The following is a 21,000-nucleotide window of genomic DNA, read 5'->3' on the forward strand; positions in this document are numbered from 1 at the left end:
GTTGTCACCTATTTCTATGTCGGTCTTTCCCAAAAGACCATGAGCCTCATTAAGGCCAAGTGACTTCTCAAACATGGTGTTTGACATATGAATGAATGAATGAAGTCTATGTGAAGCGTGTACACCTTTTCAACCAGTAGATGGCAAATATTCATTGGAAAAATCTACTCTAAACTGTTTCAGACACAGAATCTGGTGAAAACTAGGTAAGTTTTTCAATACATACACTAGGATGAAATTTGCAGGGCCACCTAGGCCTCCTCTCTTTTAGCAGAGAGAGAAGAAAGCACCAGAACGGAAGACAGGAGTACTGGGGTGCAAACCTGTGCTGCCATCAGCATGTGGGCAAGTCATGTGTATTTTCCAAGCCTCGGTCTTATTATTTAAAAAAAAAATCTGTGGACAGTGGTAACTTCAGATAATGTTAGCATCTATGATATCCCAGACCCTGACTCAGGTACTAGGCATAAAGAGATGCCCCAGAAACGGTCCTCTCCTCTAGAACAATTCAACTTTTCCTCTAGAACAACTGTTTCTTCTAGAACAATTTCAGCTTTTCAACTCTGTAGTGAAAGATTAATTTGATGTCATTTTTAAAATATCAAATCTGTTGCAGACTGTATCAAAGTTCTGATTTTTAAAAAATTATTATTACAGTCATTGGACATCATTAAATTCCTATTTCTGAATGCTTACTCTTAACTTCTGGACTTAGTGCTTCATGGACTGGTTGCAAATGGCCTGTGAACAGGCACCGTCCATGGAGTACACTCTCAGGAAGGAGGCCCCCACCGGCTCCTGCAGAACGTGGGCCTATGAATGTGAGACAGCCCACAGACAAGGTCCTCTCTTTGGCAGGGTATTAAACACTTAAAGCATGTAGGACCGCTGCCTGACTGTTTTGGAGGTGAAGTGGGGGTGGCTCTGATCACTTGTGGAGCCATTCTGGAGAAAAGTCCTCTCTGATCCTTTAAGACATCAGGCCCTCCTAGGCCATGTGGCTACCAACACACCAGAAGGGGTTTGGGGTACTTTTCAGCCTTTCCTGTACTGTCTGGGCTTCTGGGCTCTTCCTGTTTGGGGCCTCAGCCCTCAGACCCAAGGCTAAGCACTGACTGTGATCTTTGCTTTCCTCCTAAGCCATGATTCATACCCTTTCTCTGTGTCAACTATTTTTGCCACTGGGATTATAAATCTCTACCTCTAACCAGCCCAGTTCTTGGGACCATGTCCTCAGGGGACTTGGAGGCTTACTGGTGCCACGTTGGCCTGACTCCACGAACAGGATCTAGACCACCTCTGTGGGTCACCAGGATGAGAACAAACCACTAAGAGCACATAGGTGCTTTCTTATGTGATGTCTTTTAAAGATTCCTAAGCTGGGCTGTTTGGGTTATTTTTTAATTTAAAAATCACTTTTAAAAATACATATTGCAAAGACATGTTACAAAATTCAAAGGGCACCAGAGGCAACACAATGAGAGGTTCCCCTCCCCTTCCTACTTACAGCCTCCCACCTCCCTACCCCGGAGGCAACCACTATTCATATTTTTATACACCCTTCAAGAGACAGAAGCATACATCTAAAATGATAACACAAGGGGAGTATGCTATAAATACTCTGCTGCACTTTCTTTTTTAACTAAATGATTTGTCTTGGCACTATTTAATCTCAAATTCTCATTTCTGTTTAACTGGTCTCCTATTAATGGATATTCAAGTTTTCCCACTCTTTCTGTTATAATGTTCTGTAAACAGCAAGTTCCTAGGTATGAGTATATCTGTGTATATGTTTCTGGATAGGAACCAGAAGTCGGAGAAACATGTCCTTCACAAAGCTGGACGAATCAGCACTGCCCCAGCTGGCATTTTACAGTGTCTGGTTTTCTACACCTCTTTTTACATACGGTTATCAAAAGCCTAACATCAAAAATTATAGCCCTGTGGAATGAATTTGCATTTCTGTAATTGTAAAGGAGGTGGAGCATCTTTTAAAATATCTGAAGGCCATCTAATATCCTTTCCTGAGAAACTGCCTATGTGTTTTGATCATTTTTTAATTGGTTTATTGGTCTTCAAAAAATTGACTCATAAGAGCTCTTTATATATTAGAGAAATTAGCCCTCCATTTATTGTATGTGCTGCAAATATTTTCCCCACTTTGTCTTTTACCTTTCAAATGTTTAAATATTTCCCATAATTAAAAAGATGTTTTCAGGTTATCAATAGTTTCTTTTCTGACTTCTGGGTTTTGTGATGTGCTTGGAAGGGACTTTGCTTGGGATTACAAAATGATTCTATCTTATTTTCTTCTAATGTTTTTAATGTCTTCATTTTTAAAATATTTAAATCTTTGATATATGCATAGTTTATTTTGGTTTAAGATTTGACGTATGGAGAAAATGTGTTTTTCCATGGTTTCCAGTTGTGCCATTACCATTAATTAAACAATCCATCTGTCCCCATCTGATGTGAAATTATATTTTTTCTTATATTTAATTTAAAATAAATTAAAATTTTTTCTGGGCCTTTTTCTGGATTTCCTATTATATTCTATTGATCTGTTTATTTATATGCGAGTGTCACACAGTTTTATTTAATGTATATTTAATGTACAGTTTTATAATGTGGTTTTTAATATTTGGTTTGGCTAATGTGTTACCTCCCAACAGATCATTATTGTCTTTCAGACATTTTCTGGTTACTTTTAACTACTTAGTTTTTCATTCCCATAGAATCAGCTTGTATTGTTTTTAAAATTATGTTTTGCAGGGGAAGCACATTAAATTTACAGATTAAGTTTGGACTATTGTCCTTTTTGCAATATTCACTTTCTTATCAAAGTTTTCCTTATTTATTAAAATAACATTCTTTTAAGAAGGTAACATGTGTATGTACCAACAGTACAAAAGGGCATATAATGAAATGTGACTACATCTTTCACTTCTGACTCCTATTCTCCCAGTTTGTTCTAGAGACATTGAGTTTCTGGTGTGTGTATACACAGAGATACTCTATGCATCTAAAATTCGGCATATGCATAGAATCACTTGACTCTGGCCCGCTTGCCTTTATCCCAGATGGCAGCAAGCTAGACATACTCTTCCGCTTTCCCCCACCTAAGCATATACACCAGGGAGCGTTCTGTATCAGTACACACGGATCTGACTTATTCCTTTTAATAGCTGAATGGTATTTAACTACATAAGAGCAGCCAGAATTTTTTTTTTAATATGTCCCCTATTGATAAAAAAAAAATGCTTCTTCCCATCTCTTATTTTTAGAAACATTCTTGTAATGAGTATCCTTCTTCATATACCTTTGTGTGAGAATATTTCTGAAAGACAAATTCCTAGATTTAGAAATACTATATCAAGGTATAAAGAAAATGTATACGCAATAACGTAAATATATTCAGCACTCTACTGAACTGTACACTTAAAAATGGTGAAGACAGTATTATGTTCTGCATATTTTTGGCCATAATAAAAATTTTTAAATGTACCAGTTTGATAGATCTTGCCAAACTGCCCTCTAGGTCTTGACAATTTGTTATTTCCCCACTTAAACTTGTCTTGTGTTTGTAATATTTTGGCTCAGCTGCTGTAAAAATAGATTTTTAGTGGGTTAAATAATGTATAACTTTTAAATAAAATTATTCCCCATCTCTCTCAAAGAGAGATTCTCAGAGATTCTCAGAAAAATTCCCAGGGATTGATGATGCTCTAATGTCGAACCATGGAGGTTGGGAATTGCTACTACTTTGCTTCTTCCAGCAAAGGCAGCCTGGGCAAGATTTATTAAAGAACAGGCATCGCTCAGTCACTTTAGCTGCTTGTCCTACTGTGATATAGATTTGTTTGAAGACCCAACTGAAAGCAAACAAGAGGTTTCCCATGACTCAGATCACACCTTTCAAATGATGTTCTAATTTCTGTGTCAAGTGTCTGTGACTGAGAATCTTTTTAACTCCTTTTCCACCTCCACCCATAGTATCACTTTTTTTCTATCAACTCTAAGTACCCACTTACACATTCTGTGCAGTTAAGCCTTGAATAAGGTGGTGAAGGACAGAAGAGGTATAGATAATAATACTAATGTAACCCAAATAAAACTGGGCATTTCTGGGGGCTGACAAATCTAAATTTATTTTATTTTATTTACCCAGTCTGACTCCATGAAGCCTTGAAAGCACTGTAGGTCTTTACTGAATGTTTCTTGAGGAGGAAGCAGAGGATAAATTACATCACACAGTGTTCTGCAAAGTGTACAGCTAAAAATTCTCTTTTGATGTCTCTTCTTTTAGAAATCAAACTTACTAAAAGTCTTATTTTGACCTTTCCTCCTCGCTCCGATTTCCAGTCCAAACAGCAGCTGCTCAAATATGTCTCTTCTCACTCCTTAGAATTCTAATACTGTCCCAGCTTCCTGGTCTTATTTCTCCCCTTACTTTTCCTTCTTCCTGGTCTACATCCGCCAGCAGCTTTTATGTAGTGCATATACCCGCCTCTTCCAATTGCATTCCCACCCAATAAAGCCAAAGCATTTTCTTAGAAGGTGGGAGGACAAGGGAACTATAAATCCTTCAAATGTACTTTTTTGTCCTAATAATAAAAGTAATAATTGGTCATATTTCAAGCTAGGCACTGCAATTATATTATTTCATAACCAACAAATGTGGTTCATAGTCTTATGGTCATTTTGTAAATGAAAAATCTAAGGCTCAGTGAGGTTAGGTGACCTACTCAAGGTCAAATAGTTATGAAGCTTACCTACTTGCCCTGTACTGTTTTCATGGTTCTAAAGTAACAATGCAAGGTGGTAGATAAGTGCAATGCAGTGCAAGAGCAAATAAGTGGTCGTGACCATGCCCTTGGCCCTCGTATCACTTCTCTGGTCTCTGCCTTTCCAAATCTTTATGCTTAGGTCTAGTGATACCCCCTGGTCCCACATCAGTGGCTGAACTAACCTCTGGTCCCAGCATTTCCCCCCAGTTGGCTTAGCTCTGCACCCTGGGGCTCTGTTGATCGCCTCTCTCCTTTGTGCCAAGCCTCCATTCTCTTTAGTGCTCCTCCCTGACATGCAGCCCTGAATTCTGGTTCTTTGTCTGAGGTTCTGTGACTTGGTCTACTTCTCACCAATCTACTGCTGACTTGAAATGTCAATTAATTTACCTTCAATTCCCTTTTTAGTATAAGCTGCTCTAACCACAGCTCTATGGTTCTTTACATGGGGGTGGCTGCTGATTGGATTAGGAGTAGCTCTCTGATGCAGGGGGAACCCATGCACAAACCATCCAATGATCAATCTGTCTTTCCAGTGTTGCAACTGAGAGTCACCAACCCTGCTCAGTTGGCTATGGAAGCCAAGGAAGAAAGTCATATAGCCACCATTTGGGGCTACGTGCAACATAAGTAAGAAGAGACAGCAGATCTATTGAGAAAAGGTGGTTGAAGAGATTCACATAGAAGAGCAGAGAAAAGACCACATAACCCAGGTAGTGGGGTTGGGTGGGGAGGGGAGAGTGTCAGCAGCTGTCTCAGCCTGATGACTTCTGGTTACAGCTCTTGTGAGGTTTTTTTGAAGTCAGAATTAGCTGTGTTTTCCTGAGTTCTACTTTTTGTCTACAGTCAAGTTTCCTTTGTCTTGAGTTATTTCGAGCGGGTTCCTGTTACTGACGCTTGAGAGACTTCACTGGACCACCTCCTTCCTTGGGTTGGGAGCCTTGTCTATATTTCTACCCTCTGGCAGGTGTCCTGTGGCACATGGGAAGGTCTCCTGTTTGGGGGCTGCCTCTAGGCCTTGTTCTGGAGGTGGCATTGAACTAGATCCTGTGGGCATCCAGATAAAGCCATTCCACGGAAGGGGAGGAATGTAAGCACTGGAATAGAGTTGGAACGGGCATGGAGCTTTGCTGGGGCTCCTTTTTTTTTATATGTGGATGTGGTTATTGTCCTTAAATTGTTTAGGGTCAACTGTGGACAGAGGACTAGGGCTATCAGGAGATGACGCTGTTAAGCGGGGGTGGGGGGAGTGGGAGGCAGAGAGAGCCTGGAGGATGGCAAAGGAGTGGTCCTCATCCTGTGGCTCTTGGGGTGAGGATGGACATGATAAACTTGAACCTCTAGAATCACCAACCTTTCAAGCTCCTGCAGGGGCCCTTCAGTCTTCGGACAAACCCCTCATTTTACTGATGAGGAAATGGACACCCAAGAATGGAAACGTGGTAATGATAGATAACACTTAATGAGCACTGTCTACAGGGCAGGCCCTGCTCCAGGCACTTTCCACGTATCCGCTCCATTAGTCCCTAGGCCACTCTGTGAAGCTGGCGCTACAACCACCCTCATCTCCTAGAAGAGGAAAGCAAGGCACAGAGGGGTTGAGTAACTTGTCTAAAGTCACACAGTAAGTAAGAGCTGGAACAGGGTTTGAATCCAGGAATCTTGATTTAGAGCCAGTGCTTTTAGCAATTATACCATACGACTACTCACAAGCACTGCAGATCACTGGAACTTTATTACTATAAATAAAAGCTAGTAACGTGTGAGTGTGTGTGTGTGTGTGTGTGTGAGACACTTTTTCAAACACATGAGGCAGCATGTCACGATTCATGGAAAATATCAGAAATCAGGCAAGGGTTTTAGTTCTAATTAGAGGAAAGTGATCATAACTGTAGAAAATAAAAAATCAGGAAAAATAAAAGTTTAGTAGACACCTGTTATCTCTAATGATTTAAAGAAGATGAGAAAAGGAAATTCTCAAACCCTGCCTGACAGTTCCCAGAGCCTTATAAACTGTTTCAACTTTAAAGAAAAAGCACATCCCTTTGTTTATTGATTCTTGTGCCACAGGTGGTGCGATAATCCTGGCAGCAGGTTTAAGGAATCCGCCAAAGTGAGGCCTCCTGCAGGTGAAATAATCAATGCTTACATTAGGGTCCACCATTATCTGACCTCTTATGGTCAGGGAAGCTGTGAGTCTCGAGAAATACAAGTCAGAGTGTTTTTTTCTATATTTTGAGAAATATAAAAGTTGGAATTTTTTTCTAGCATTCTTTTTTCCACGAGTGAGAGGCATTCACAGCTCATGGCCTCTTATACAAGAGACATTTATGGCTTGGTTGTCAATTCATCAGTTCAGACACTGGTTGAGCACCTACTTCATGTGAGACACTGTATTAGGTGCTGGATATGCTAGGTGGACATCTGGAAACATCAAAGACTGAGCTAATTCAAAAGGTTCTCCCTCCTGCTAAAAACACATAGAAATGTTAGACAAACTATAGCAAGACAAAGTTTCATAAATACATAACTGAATTTAGAAAAAATTTCCTGGATACCAGAAAGGGGGAGGAAAGTCTAACCCAGAACTGTGGACAGGAGCTGATGCCTGGGGACCTGTTGGGGCCAGGGCGGCCCCAGGAGCTGGAGGTGGAGGTTTTAAAGCCACACAGGGAGAGAGGCAGGGGTCTCGAGTTGGTGTGAGGTGGGATGTGGGAAGAAATGCCCCGCAACAAGCTGGACATTTTGAAGGGCTGCCCTTTTTATGAACAGGGGATAAGAAAACCCTCCATCAGTTATTTCAGGGGGGTGAAAAGGAAGCTTGCCCTCTGTCCAGGCCCATGATTGAAAATTCACCTTCAAGAAATAGAAGCCCCAGCCTCTCCCATGTGTGAATGCAGAGTCCACATTTATACTGGGCAGGCAGCAGGCAACTGCAAGCTGAGAAATGCCATTAAAACTCGGGTGGAAAGACAAAAATGCAATCTCCCCCTAACGGGACACCACAACTTGAGAGCATAGCACTCCCACAGGAAACAAAGGAAAGCACCCACTGAAGATGAGCAAAATAACCAAAATCAAATGAGGAAGCGAGTGATGGGGAGAGAGAGCAAATTCAATTCAAAGAAACATTAGTCCCTAAGACCCTGAGATAATAGAATAATCTGAATGACATAATTAGACATTTAAAATTGAAGAGATACAGGTAACTAGTGAAAAAGAATATGAAAAAGAATATATATATATGAATAACTGAATCACTATGCTGTTCACCAGAAACTAACACAACACTGTAAATCAACTATACTTCAATTTAAAAAAAAAAGTAACTGTAATGAAGCAATAGAATGCATAAGAACAGAGCAGTGAGGAAAACCAACAAGCACTTGCCTTCCAGGGACACAGAGCCTGTCTGGGAGATGGAGAAGGAAATGAGTGGGGATGATTCAGTCTAGGAGAGAGACAGCACAGAGAGCTGTGGACCCAGCCCACCCAGGGGAAGGGGTGGGGAAACTAACACACGTCTATGTGTGTCCACAAGGAACAGGGGATGTTAAAGGCTGGGGGAACTCCGAGAACTGCACACTCAAGGGCTCCCTCCAGGGCACAGTCTAATGCCTGCATTTCCGCGGCTGCAGCAGAGATTCCCCTAAAGCAACTAAGTACATTATATGGAAATGGTTATTTATGTATCTGCTTCTCCCACCCAACCTGTGAATTTCTCCAGCCCGGAGACAATGTGTCCTTCATTCATGCCCTCACTCCCTCTCCTCTGCCACACCTGCTTTCAGTTCTTCAAGCACCATAGGCTCTTTTCTACTTCAGTCTTCATGTTACATGCTGCTGTCACCATCCAGACTGGTCTTTTCCTCATGCTTTTCTTTTGGGTTTCAGCTTAATGGGCACTCCTCAAAGAGATCATCCCTGAGCACCTTACTTAAAAAGGTCCCTCCCTACTACTGGTCTCTATGTCACTCCCGTGGGTTTCTTTTACTTATTGTAATTTATAATTATTTAACTGTTTTTTCCCTTGTCTCCCCCATTAGAACATGGACTCCATGAAGGTAGGGAATGATCTGATCGTTTATTTAGCAGGTGTTCAGTGAAGCTATTGAATAAATTAGTAGACTGAAGAAACGGTGAAATAAAATTCATATTTTTCGGCAAGGCGAGAACAATTTAAACACAAAAAATTCTTCTCTGCCCTTTGGTCTCCTCTCTCCCCTCACTGTGCATCGTGTGCCTCTCTTATGCATCGATCAAACCGGCAGGAATACCTGCTCAACCATAAAGAGCAATGTTCTCCCAGCATCAACAAGACAACTCCTTAAAAGGTAACATTCCTTCTCAATCTGGTAAGGGGTCACGTGACCCACTACAATGACGCTTAGATCTGGGTTGTGTAAACTGCCAATAATACATCATTTGATGCATAGCCTTTTGTCTCAAAAAACATACATAACTGTGCCTTGACTTCTAATGGGTAGAACAGTTCTCAGAGTTTTCTGAGATGTTCTTCCCAGGTTATAATCCTCACATTTGGCTCGAATAAAATTTTCCATTTCTTTCTTTGATCAACTGGTCGATTTTCTGTTGACAAAACAATTATGAAGCAATTAACACTACACCCAGCTCAGAGGATACAGAGATGGATTTGCACTTCGCAGTTTAGTGAGGAAGAGACATCAAACAAGGACTTGCAGTAAACGTGATGACTGTAATGATAGGGGAGGTACAGGGTGTTGCAGGAGCACCTGGCAAGGGTACCAGTTTTGTACGGAATTTGGGAAGGCTTCCAGGAAGAAGCAACGTTTAAGCTGAGTCCTGAAGGATAAAGAGTTTACCAGTTGAAGGGGAGCTGCAAGATGTTCCAGGCTGACAGAGGGCTCAGATGCCAGAGGGTCATGGCTCTTGGGAGAAACTGAGAGGTTCTGCAGTGGTAAAGCTTGGATCTGCAGCAAGAAATTTAAGATGGCGGAGGTAAACAAGGCCAGATCATGCAGGGTGCTTAAGCTATGAAAAGGAGTTTGGACTTCATCCTGACTAGGGTCAGTCAGGAGCCATTAAACATCTTAACTGGGAGAGTGGCATACTCCAATTGGTATTTTATAAAATGGCCACGAGGCAGTGTGAGTAACAGGAAGACTGGAGGTAGGGAGACCAGATGGCTTGTGCAATAATTTAGGCAATAGATGAAGGTGGTTTAAATGGAGATGTGGTGATGAGGAAGTGAACTGGAGGAATTTAGGAGAGAAGGCAAAAGTTGGGGCAGGGGGCAGAATCAAGGATAATGACTAGGTTTCTAGCATGAAAAACATGGTGAAGGGTGCACCATCTTTGGGCCACATCCAGCAGAGAAGCAGACACCTAGTGTACATGACATAAATGTGCACTTGATGGGGTAGAAATGGTCTTAGTGTAATGTTTTCAGAACTATGAGTACGTATCGACTCACTTTTAGGTCCTGGGTCTACCTACCTACACGTGCGATCTACCATTCCCTACGCCTCCACGTGTCTTGGTGACCCATCTGTGACCTGCCCGGTGCTGGCCTTAGCTCAGTATTTCTAATCCACAGTCCCCACTAGGACACACTGGCCTCCATTCCCTGCAAAGAAGTGTGCATTGTGCCCTTCCCTGACTCTCTCCAGCCACCAGTGTCATTATTGCCAGTAATGCTGCGGTCATTTTTCATTAATATTCTTGGTGTTTTGCAGTTATAGTAACATTAAAATTTACACTCAATAATATTATTACAGTTTTCCACTATTAATAGGATTATTATTTTTGTTCATTTGTATTTGAAAGCCATTAGCATAAGATTTACCTCCAACAATATCTGCTGTGATTTTTAATGCCCTTGAAACTTGCAGTGAGCGATAAGTCTACAACAAGAGAGTGCTGGGAAGCATATAAATGTTTTTCTTAGCAAAAGAGGGCTTTTTATTTTCATCCTTGTTGGACTTGGGTTCTTTGATAGAGTGGTTGGTAGGATATAAGGCATTAAAGGCTGAGAACACTGTGTTAGTCTGTTGATGTGTTCAAACAAGCTCCTGGTTATTCAGAGGACTTTTATATTCTAGGAGGATTCATATTCTTGCTCCTTTTTATGTTGTTCCTTACCTGACTTACAGGAAAATATAATAAATTGTGTGCTTGCAGGGAACAATATTTAGAACCATGAATTGTTCGGAAGGGAAGGGACCCTGAAATCACTCTATCCACCTGACTTTCTGATGAGCTGGGGGGCTGGGGTGCTTGATGCGTTGCTAGCAGAGCTCTGGAAACAGGCTTATTTCAGAGGCTGGGGTGGTGGAGGGAGCTTCTCCATGGGGCAGGGAAAGTGGATGGGCAGGGCCGGCCTGATGAATGTGTGATCTTTGCAGATTCTCAGGGCCCAATGGTGTGAAATTCACAGGGTCACCAACTTGAAACTCTTAAGTTTTAAACAAGGGACCCCGCATTTTCAGGAGCCCCTGCAAATGATGTATCTGGTGCGGAGTGCAGGTTGCAGAGTCAGACAGGCTTGGGTTCAAGTTCTGGAATTCTCTAGCTATTGACGGTGCTTCAGTTTCTTTATTTGCAAAACTGGGATGATAATCTTGTCTTCTCCAACTAGAGGTGAGAGCTCAGAGTGCATGGTCAGCACCCAGAGGGCCGGACAGATGATCCCTTAGGACATGCTCCATGGGATTTTTAACTCCTGTGTGCAGTACCTGTAATTAAGCACTATGATGACTTAACATCAGGAACACTAGCCAGCTGGGATAGCCAAATATTGTCTGTGTGTACAGGAGCTAATCCCAGGTGCTGGTTAGAAACACAGCAAGCAAAGAATGTTTTCCTAAAGGAGGCCCCATTCTAAGGCAGGGTCTTATCCATCAGTTTTTAGCCTTCTCACTGCTATGTTCGCCAGCACTATGTTTTCTCAGTTTCTCATAATTCATATGTGCTCCACTTCTCTCCAGAAACTCCTTAAAACAGCCAACAAGTGACACAAGCACGAGTATGAAGATGCCCTTGACCTAAATCCAATTAATTTGTAAACTTCACTACGTCAACTATTATCTGTAACAAATGGTTTTAACACACAACACGACACGACAGAACTTGACAAGCCGGCGTATCACAATTCCATGCCTGAGAACCAAGAACCCAAACAAGGGATTTCCCTTCCCTGACAAGCCAGACTAGGACCAACATGATGCCCTCGTGACTTTGCAGATGAATGTGGTGCACTGTAGCCCAAATGAGTGATACCAGTTAGGAGGTACGGCAGCCAGAGTCAGAGAAACACTGAGTAGCTAGTAGGATAAACTTGTGATGAATAATAACATGCTCTCTTAGAACATTGGGTTAAACAATTTTTCCAAGAATGAAGAAAGGTTTTAAATCAAATCAATGAGAAACAAGCTAACTCCTGGGCATTTTGGACTCTGGCCCAAAAGGATTCCTCAGGGGATTATAGTAGGAATGCTGCATTCAGTTTAGGGTTTGTGGGAGCTTGGAGTCCAGATGGTGAACTTCAAGAGGAAGCACTGGGGGCCTCAGCTGGGCTCGCCCTCCTGCACACACATGTCGTGAGACAAGAGGAAGCACTGGGGGCCTCAGCTGGGCTCGCCCTCCTGCACACACATGTTGTGAGACACAGGGCCTAGGGTCTTCAGGGTCCCCGAAATTGTCTCAGGAGATGTGGGATGGGAGTGTGACCAGAGCAATGGCCTGCAGTGACCTGTGCTGTGAAATGACCGCATCCCAAGCTCGGTCTTCTCTTTCCTTACTCCCTCCTGAGTGCTCCTGGGCAGCGAGATGTGGCTGCCTACCAGGCTCTCTCAGGCCCGAAGGGCTTCTGTGAGTAGTGACTGCCAGAGCTGGACTGTCACCTCCCACAGTGCAGCCTGTGAATGGCCTTCAAAAAACTGTAGCTCTTCTTCCAGATCCCTCACTAGCCTCTTTCTAGAGCTATTGATGAGGGGTGATGGAATTTCCCGACAATATTTTTTTTTACTGATGGACTATCTCTCCCCATCTCCCATTGGTATGAATGGGGACCTAGATAATGGTCTGGCTCCTGGGCGCACAGGACATGATACATGGTATATAAAAGATGCTTTAGCGTGTAATGACCATGATTAATCACTGACTAATTTACCAAACACGTCAAGACATAGGTGCAAAAAGCACGTGTCAATGCACAAATGCTTATTTTTAGAAATGGTGATTTCAGCTTAGTGTGAATGTCACTCCCCCAACCCTCTCAAGGATCATATTAAGAAAACCGTAATCCACCACACCGACCTCAGGAGAACAGAGACATGGCATCCCAACAACACGGCCATAGCTTTTAAGCACAAGCTGAAGAAACAACAAGCGCATCCAGGGGAAATCTGAGACGACAAGGTGGACAAAGGTGTCCCTGTCCTCTACTGAACATAAAGCCCCCAAACTCAGCAGCTAGATTTCACTTCCTATGGCACCAATTTTCCAGCACATGGTCCTGTAAACTTCAAGCCGCTGGGAAAGAAACCTAAAAAGATGCTTTGACTACATTTCTGGGTTTCAGTGATTCTGTGATTGTTTTTCTTACCTGCTGTCGAATTTCCTCCTCCATTTTCACTGGTGAGCCCAGTTCTGCAACTTGTTTGACGCCCTCGCTTGCGTATCCTCCATACTCCCACAGCACGTAATTCTTGGAGTGGGATCCGCCGATGATCGCAGACCAGTGATTGGCCCGACCTGGGAAAGCCAATTGGGATGCAGGTATCAGTGTGGCTGTGGATAAAATACAAGTCCCTCAAAGCATGGAGAGGAGGTGTAATTGGACAATGATTCAACCAGCGATGGCCAAGCACCTGCTCTGTGTTAGATTTGTGCTATTCAGGGATGAGTAAGAGTCCCTACAAGTAAGTAAGTCTTGGAAATAAGCAGACAGGGCAATGGTAGGTGTCCGAACAAGACACAGAGGCAGCCCAGCATGATGACTTCTGTCTGGGAAGAGCTCAGAGCAGAGAAAAGTTGGGAGAATTTTAAATGCTGATCAGATTTGTAAGACAGAACAGAGAGGAAAGGCTGTTTCTGGCAGACTCAGAAACACTAAATAACCTTGCGTGTTTGGGGAGCCATACGTAATTTCACATTGCTGTGTCACACTCTGTCAAGGGGAGAGGTAGGCAGTGATGCCAGAGAGGTAGGAAGGAGCCTGCTCATGGATGTCCTTGTTCTAAATGCTTCAGGAGTTCGGATGTCATTTGAAAGGGTCTGAAACCACCGAAGGGTTCTGAGCATGGGAATGACACAGTCACATTTGAATTTCAGATAAATCATCCGGGCAGCAGTGTGAAGAACGCATTAGAGGGAGCAAAACTGGAGTGTGGAGCCGGGGAGGGCAGCAAGGAGCAAAAAGGAAGGGAGGGAGAAAGGAAGTAGGCTTAACAGTTCTTGGGAATAAGCATACTTGTTTTTAGCTGGATGCACCTTCCAGGGTGAGAGGCAGGCAGGCTAGCCCCGTGAAAGGACAGGAGAGGTGATGCAGATACAAGGAAGTGACTGGTCCACAGTGGTTGGGTGAGGATGATGCAGGATGATGACTGTAGAGGGATGTAGGATGGAATTAATGGATGATGTGAAGGGAGAACAGAATAAGGTCTGGGCAGGACCAACACAGAACTTGGCCTGAAGACTTTTCAAAGTCTCGGAGGGAGGAAGAAGAGGAAAGAGAGTCAACACCAGCACCACACTGGATTTGTTTTTGCACATGATGACTATAGATGCATCTCTATTACTAAGTTACATACAGCTCATCATAGAGTTGGCTCAGTTCTCCACCATTCTCGGTTGGTTTTATAAAGTCTCAAGTGAAGAAACATTTTCAGGGATAGTAAAGAGGAAAACTTGAACTGGGTGGACAACCAACATTTGCAGTTTACTACCCCATGGGACTGGACTTCTCTCCAGTCCACCCCACGACTTAATAAAATGCTTCTGAACAGGCCCTGATCTTGTTTACATCTGCCACCTGCTACCCCAGGGTCCTCAGACCCAGGGGCACATCAAGAACATGGGCACAAAGCCACCTGCACAGCTTTCTGAGGGATGACATCACCATGTGGGTCTGCTCAATTGCTGGCTCATTATTTCCCACACATCAGGGAAATGCAGACTCTGTGTCTTTCCCTCACACTCCTAGAGAAGACAGATGGAGATGTTGCCAGCTATTTCTCTAACTCACTTCCTGAGTAGGGAGAATGTCCTAGTTATCATCTAGGCCAAGAGCATGGCTTGTATAGGGGCAAGGGTTGGAGCCACCCATGACCTTTGGTTCATGATGTGAACACAGGGAGGCCAGATGCAGCATCTCTTGCCCCTCCCGCTCTGTTCCACCGAAATGCCCCCTTGTTCCAGACCCATCCTACCTGCAATTTTGTACTCTAGTTCCTGAGCACATGCTGTTCCCTCTGTGCTCTCCTCCTCTTGGCTTAGCGAACTCATTCCTCCTTCATTATCTACCCAAAAGCCTCCCAAGACCACCCTAGAATGACTTAAGCCCTTGTCTTCTGTCTCCTCTTAGTACAGATCACATTTTAAAAACTGAAGTACAATATTATATCTGTTTCAATATACAGATTTACAATAGTATATTAGTTTCAGATGTACAACATAGTGATTCAATATTTTTATAGGTTATACACCATTTAAAGTTATTACAAAAGAAAGAATGGCTATATTCCCTGTGCTGTACAACATATCCTTGTTGCTTATCTATTTTATACATAGTACCTTGTACCTCTTGCCCCCCATCCACATTGTGCCCCTCCCCCTTCCCCACCGGTAACCACTAGTTTGTTCTCTGTATCATCACAGATCACATTTATGATCCCTGCTATATGTCTGTTTCCCCACTAGACTGTAAACTCCCTGAGGAAGCCTGTCTTCAGCACTGTAGCCCCAGTCCCTAGCCCTGTTGCCTGATGCACTGTGAATGCTTACTACGTGCTCCCTGAAGCATTCCAACCAAATAATCAAATGGGAAGGTGGCAATATATGTGCTGGAAGCATTTGGGAGCAGACTTGCACAGATTTGATTCAATATGATTAAATTCAAGCCTCAGTTCAGCAGAGTTCCTAACTCCTACTGGGTTGAAGCAATCAGCTCTCCTGCATGCTGTTAAAAAATAAACAGCAAACAACAACCTAAAGGAAAGGCACTGGTCTTAGAGCCAGAAGATGGGGATTCAAATCCTGGCACTGCCACTCACTAGCCGTATAAACTTGGTCAAATTCCAATGACTTTATTTCCCTGAGTCCCAGCTCCCTCCTTTGTAATTCAGGGATGATCATGCCTACCTTATCCACCTGTTAGAAGAATTAAATTCAATTTTCAAAATAATGACATGAGGTATGTGCAATCACAGGCACACAGTAGACCCACAGTAATTATAGTTTCCTCCTTGGCTGTAGTTCGGGAACTACAAAAATGAGTAAAACATGAACTTGCCTTTAATTCAATATAGGAGATAAGAAACATAAGATGTAACTTAAGAGAAAAGGAATAAGTACCATCTCAGGGGAATGAGGGACCTCAGTTAGATGGGACACAAAGAAGTTTCGTCCTGGGTTCCATTGTCCACCAGGAAATGAGGGAGGAGTGGGAGAAAGGCTGCAGGCATCAGGAGGCCTGGGGAGACGGGGACAAAGTAATGCTTGTGAGCTTCCTAAAGGAATACGTAGTGAGGCTACCACTGGGGTCCTTGCGGAAACACTTGGGCTTCAGTCTTGGGACAGAGGAGGAACAGAGACCATTGCTAACACTTTGGTTCTCAGGTAAGGCCACAGCTCTTTGGTTTAGCATCCCTCTCAGGCCCAGGCAGTGTCCAAGTGGCTCACACATATCTGAGTCTAGATGTTTACTCCTAGTAGCTTGGATGAGGCATAGATGGGACAGAGGTAGGTGAGAGGCTGGGAGGAGGAAATGATTAGACATACAGGTTTGAGATACTGATAGCCAACCAGGTGTGCGTTTGTCTGAAAAGCCACTCCAGGGGGGTATCCTAAATTTATGTGTAGCCTCCTCATTTCTGACATCTTTTCTGTTGTAATCACTGGTGCTAAATTACCAGTGTTCACAATGATGCTGAAAAGGCTAGTGCTGCTGAAAGAAGAACCGTGTCTGGCCTTTTGTCTGGTGGAGGAGGAGGCGTGTGGCACAGTAGATGGATTCTCTGAAGTGCCTGCATGTGGCACGTATTCAGTGACAGCCCATATTTCCTGGTCTGCCTTGCCAGTGTCTGCATTTCCCTGCCAATCCCAATCCTGCAGAAGCCACCCAGTCATTTCCTTGACACTCATTCCTAGAGCTTCACTGGAGAATGTCCCACAGCCTTGGTGACTAGTTTGCTGCCACCCCCTGTTATCCAACCTCAGCTTCACCCATCATATCTCAGCAAATCTTTGTTTAGGGCCCTGGTTGAGCCCTTTTGGATTTTGTTATAGTAGCTACATCAGTTCTAAGTTCTAGCCTCCTCTCCTCTATCTCATAGCAATAACTCTGTCACTTAACTCTTCTGAGAAGATAAAGATTAACACATCCATAGACTTATCCAGGTACTACGTGGCCAGTGGTCACAGGAGAATGCTGTGGACCTCTAACCCTAGGCACAAAAGTTGTCTTGGATCTCACTTCACTCTTGTCCTGGTTATTCTCACCCTGAGCCCAATTTCAGGATCTGCCTGGCTTCTGATTCTCTGGATTTGGCCACAGAATGTGGCTCCTCTGGGTCTGCCCCCGGGGTGCTGCCCAGTACACAGCTTGTATTTGCCCTCTGGCTCTTCCTACTCTTGGCTGCTTCAGGAACTCGCTCTGAGCCAGTCTAGTTTTCAGGATCCCATCCCAGTATGGCCTCCTGGAAAAAATCCCTGCATTGGGAGAGCTGTCATGTGGGCCAGAGATTCCTCAACTTTCTCTCTTTCTGCCTCATTTACTTTTTTCCTTCCTTAAGGTCTCATGAGAAATGTCACTTTTCCATTCCAGGGAGACTTCTTACACTCAGGCGATCAATGACATTCCCTTGCGTTTCCCCTGAGGCCTCCAATAATGATATTCTATTCTATTCTATTAACTAATTCATTGAACAAACATTTACTAGGAAAACACTAGGTGCTAAGCCAGGGATCAGCAAGCTACAGCACACTGCCTGTTCTTGTTCCAAGAAGGTTTTTTATTTTACATTTTGTGTATATTGTTCATGGCTAGTTTCATGCTGCAAGGGCATGTCAAGTAGTTACAATAGAGACTGTCTGGCCTGCAAACCCCAAAGCAGTTATTATCTGGCTCTTTATAGAAAAAGTTTCCTAAAACCAGTGCTAGGCCATGGAGACTCTGAAAAGAATCAGACTGGGCCCCTGTCCTTGAGATGTTCAGTCTGGAGGGTAGGGTGGAGGGCACGAAGGACAAGTCATAACAGGTGATTACAATAAAGTATTTGCAATACAGCTTTGCTAAAGGCAAAAGCATGCTAATATAAAAGCACAAGTAAGGGGGCATTTAACCCATTCTGTACCAGAGAAGGCTTCCTGGAGGAGACAGCAGTTGAGCTGCATTTTGAAGGATTAAGTAGGAGTTAGCAAGGCAATGAGGGGAGAGAAGGGAGGGTGTTTTTGCAGAGGGACCAGTATGTACAAAAGAAGAGCATAACAAAAGCCAGAGGTTCATGGAAAACCAAAAGTAGGTCAAGGTAGTGTGCGTATGTGTGTGTATTTGTAAGAAAGGAATTATTGGTGATGAAGCCAGTCAGCCAGGCAGATCATAAAGGGATATGTATGTCTTCACAGTAAGTTTTAATTTTATCTTGAAGGCACTGTGGAGAGGAGATTAAGATATTCCTGTCTACAGACAACTCCCAAATCTATATATATGCTCGTCTAACTTCTGCTTCTGATTCTGATGTAGCAAATGGCACTGGACTAGCCCTCCGGACATAAGTAACTATAAAACTGGGCAAAATATATGAAGCACCAGTTTTCAGAAGTTGGAAAACAGATAGCAAAGGACTATGATCCCTGAGAGAAGGGAAACACAAGAGATGAGTCCCAGGTTTGTCCTGGACATTTTCTGGTTCGTGGTGCAGGAAAGTGGAGCACAGCAGAGAACGGCAATCTGGCTAAGCTGATGTCGTAGAGGTAGGAAGTTGAGGCTACTAAGGTAGATAGGATTTACTGCTAAGAACGCCAGGGAGGAGGGAGCTGCACAGAGAAATCAGAAATATGCATAAAAGTCCCTTTGACTCTGTGACCAAACACTAAGCTACACCCGTGCAGGGTGACACTCCACAAGGCCTGGGAGAGAATAGCCACTGGGGAGCTAAGAGCTGAATGGAAATTAGAGATCACACAATGCTAGAGATGCAGGACTCCCAACCATCCATATTGGGGAGACCTTGCTAATCATTTCATATGTTCAACTGAGACCCTAGAAAAGCCACATATTAGGAATAAAATTACATTAGTCCTAAAGCATGGGCCTAACAAAGCTTAGAAAACAAGCCCTGAAAGTGAATCAAGCAAATCTATCAGTAAATCTGCTGGATCAAACCTCCATACTCTTTAAAGGAAGACAACAAATCCAGACACTCAACAATGCACTCAACAATGTAGCATCTGCAGTGTCTATCATAAAATCAAAAATTGTTCAGAAGCAGGAAAATATGATTTATAACTATGAAGAGACTCCAGTCAATAAAAAAGTTCTTGAGCTGACAGGTATGTTGGGGTTATCATATGAGGACTTTAAAACACCTATTAGCAATATGTTAAAGAATTTAAGGAATAGACTTACTGAGTCAACTGACAGGGATCCTCAGTGGAGAAACAGACTGTTTTTAAAAACCCAATGGAAATTTTAGAACTGAAAAATATATCTGTATTAGGACATTGCAAACAAAAAGATTTGTAAACTAAAAGACAGGGTAATAGAAACAACGCGGAATGAAGCACAGAGAAAAAAAATGTTGGAAAAAAAATGGAGTCTCAGTGACCTTTAGAACAACAAGCAGTTTAACATAGCAGTGATTGGAGTCCTGAAGGAGACAAAAGAGAAACTGAGTTATAAAATATTTAAAGAAATGATGCCTGAAAATTTCCCAAACCTGATGAAAAATATCAACCTACAGATCCAAGAAACTCAATAAACTCCAAACAGGATTAAAACAAAGAAAATTACACCTAGACACATCATAATCAATTGATGATACCTAGAGATTGAGAGAGAATCTTAAAAGAGTCAGACGCAATAAAAGACAGATTATAATCAGGAAAACAAAGAAAAGAATGACTGCTGACTTCAAAAACAAGACAATCCAAAAGATAATGAAATGACACCTCAAACGTTCTGAAAGAAATAAAAAACCTGTCAGCCTAGAATTCTATATCCTGCAAAAATATCCTTCAAAAACTGAGGATGAAATAAAACACTCTTTTGATAAATAAGAGCTGAGTAAATTTATTACCAGCACACCTGCAGTATATGAAATATTAAAAGTTCTTCAGGCTGAAGGGAAATGAAAACAGATGGACACTCAGATCTACATGAAAGGATAGAGTTCCAGAGAAAGTAAATACATGGGTAAGGTAAACCTTTTATCTCTTTTTCACTGAAGCATTTCTCCCTTGAAATAAAGAAGTTCAAGTTTTCCCATTCTGGGTGAAAAAAATTTCCATCAATGCTCTCCTTCCACAAAGCCTACCTTTTGTCTTTCCTGCATCTCCAGGCTTTTCAGGAAATTTAAGTGTACTATTTTTCACTTCCTCTCCTTGAATTTTTTTCTCAAATCCTTGCAGTCTGATCCTGAACTCCCACCTGAGCTCATTTACTCAACCAAGTCTTTGAAACTTTGACTTTGCTCCCCTCTATTCCCACAGTTGGACCATCTCTGGGGGCAATTGGGAGAAAATTACTGTCTGTTTTGTTTTCCATATAAAAATAAAAGTATACTTTAAATTCAATAAAATTCATCCTCTTTAATGTGTAGTTTAGCAAGTTTTGACAAACGCATGCAATCATGTAACCACTATCATAATCAAAATATGGAATAGTTCTATTACCAAAAAAAAAAAAAAAAAGCCACATATCCATTGTAGCCAACCCCATTCCTCCATCCCCAGCCCTAGGTAACCTCTAATCTGTTTTTGGTCCCTACACTTTAACCTTTTTTGGAATATAGTA

At 42.6% G+C, this 21,000-nt stretch overlaps 1 protein-coding gene across 4 annotated transcripts in view; it reads right to left on the reverse strand.

Annotated features, from left to right (window-relative positions):
* The window catches only part of SPON1 (spondin 1), a 391,445-nt gene that overhangs the window by 84,038 nt on the left and 286,407 nt on the right, over nucleotides 1-21,000 (reverse strand). For all 4 annotated transcript variants that reach the window (XM_064492555.1, XM_031459977.2, XM_064492554.1 and 1 more), the window contains one exon: nucleotides 13,372-13,520. In XM_064492555.1, the coding sequence (XP_064348625.1) occupies nucleotides 13,372-13,520 (149 nt within the window). The remainder of the gene's footprint in view (nucleotides 1-13,371; nucleotides 13,521-21,000) is intronic.

Source organism: Camelus dromedarius, chromosome 12, assembly GCF_036321535.1.
Source record: "Camelus dromedarius isolate mCamDro1 chromosome 12, mCamDro1.pat, whole genome shotgun sequence".
In the NCBI taxonomy this organism is placed as follows: Eukaryota; Metazoa; Chordata; class Mammalia; order Artiodactyla; family Camelidae; genus Camelus; species Camelus dromedarius.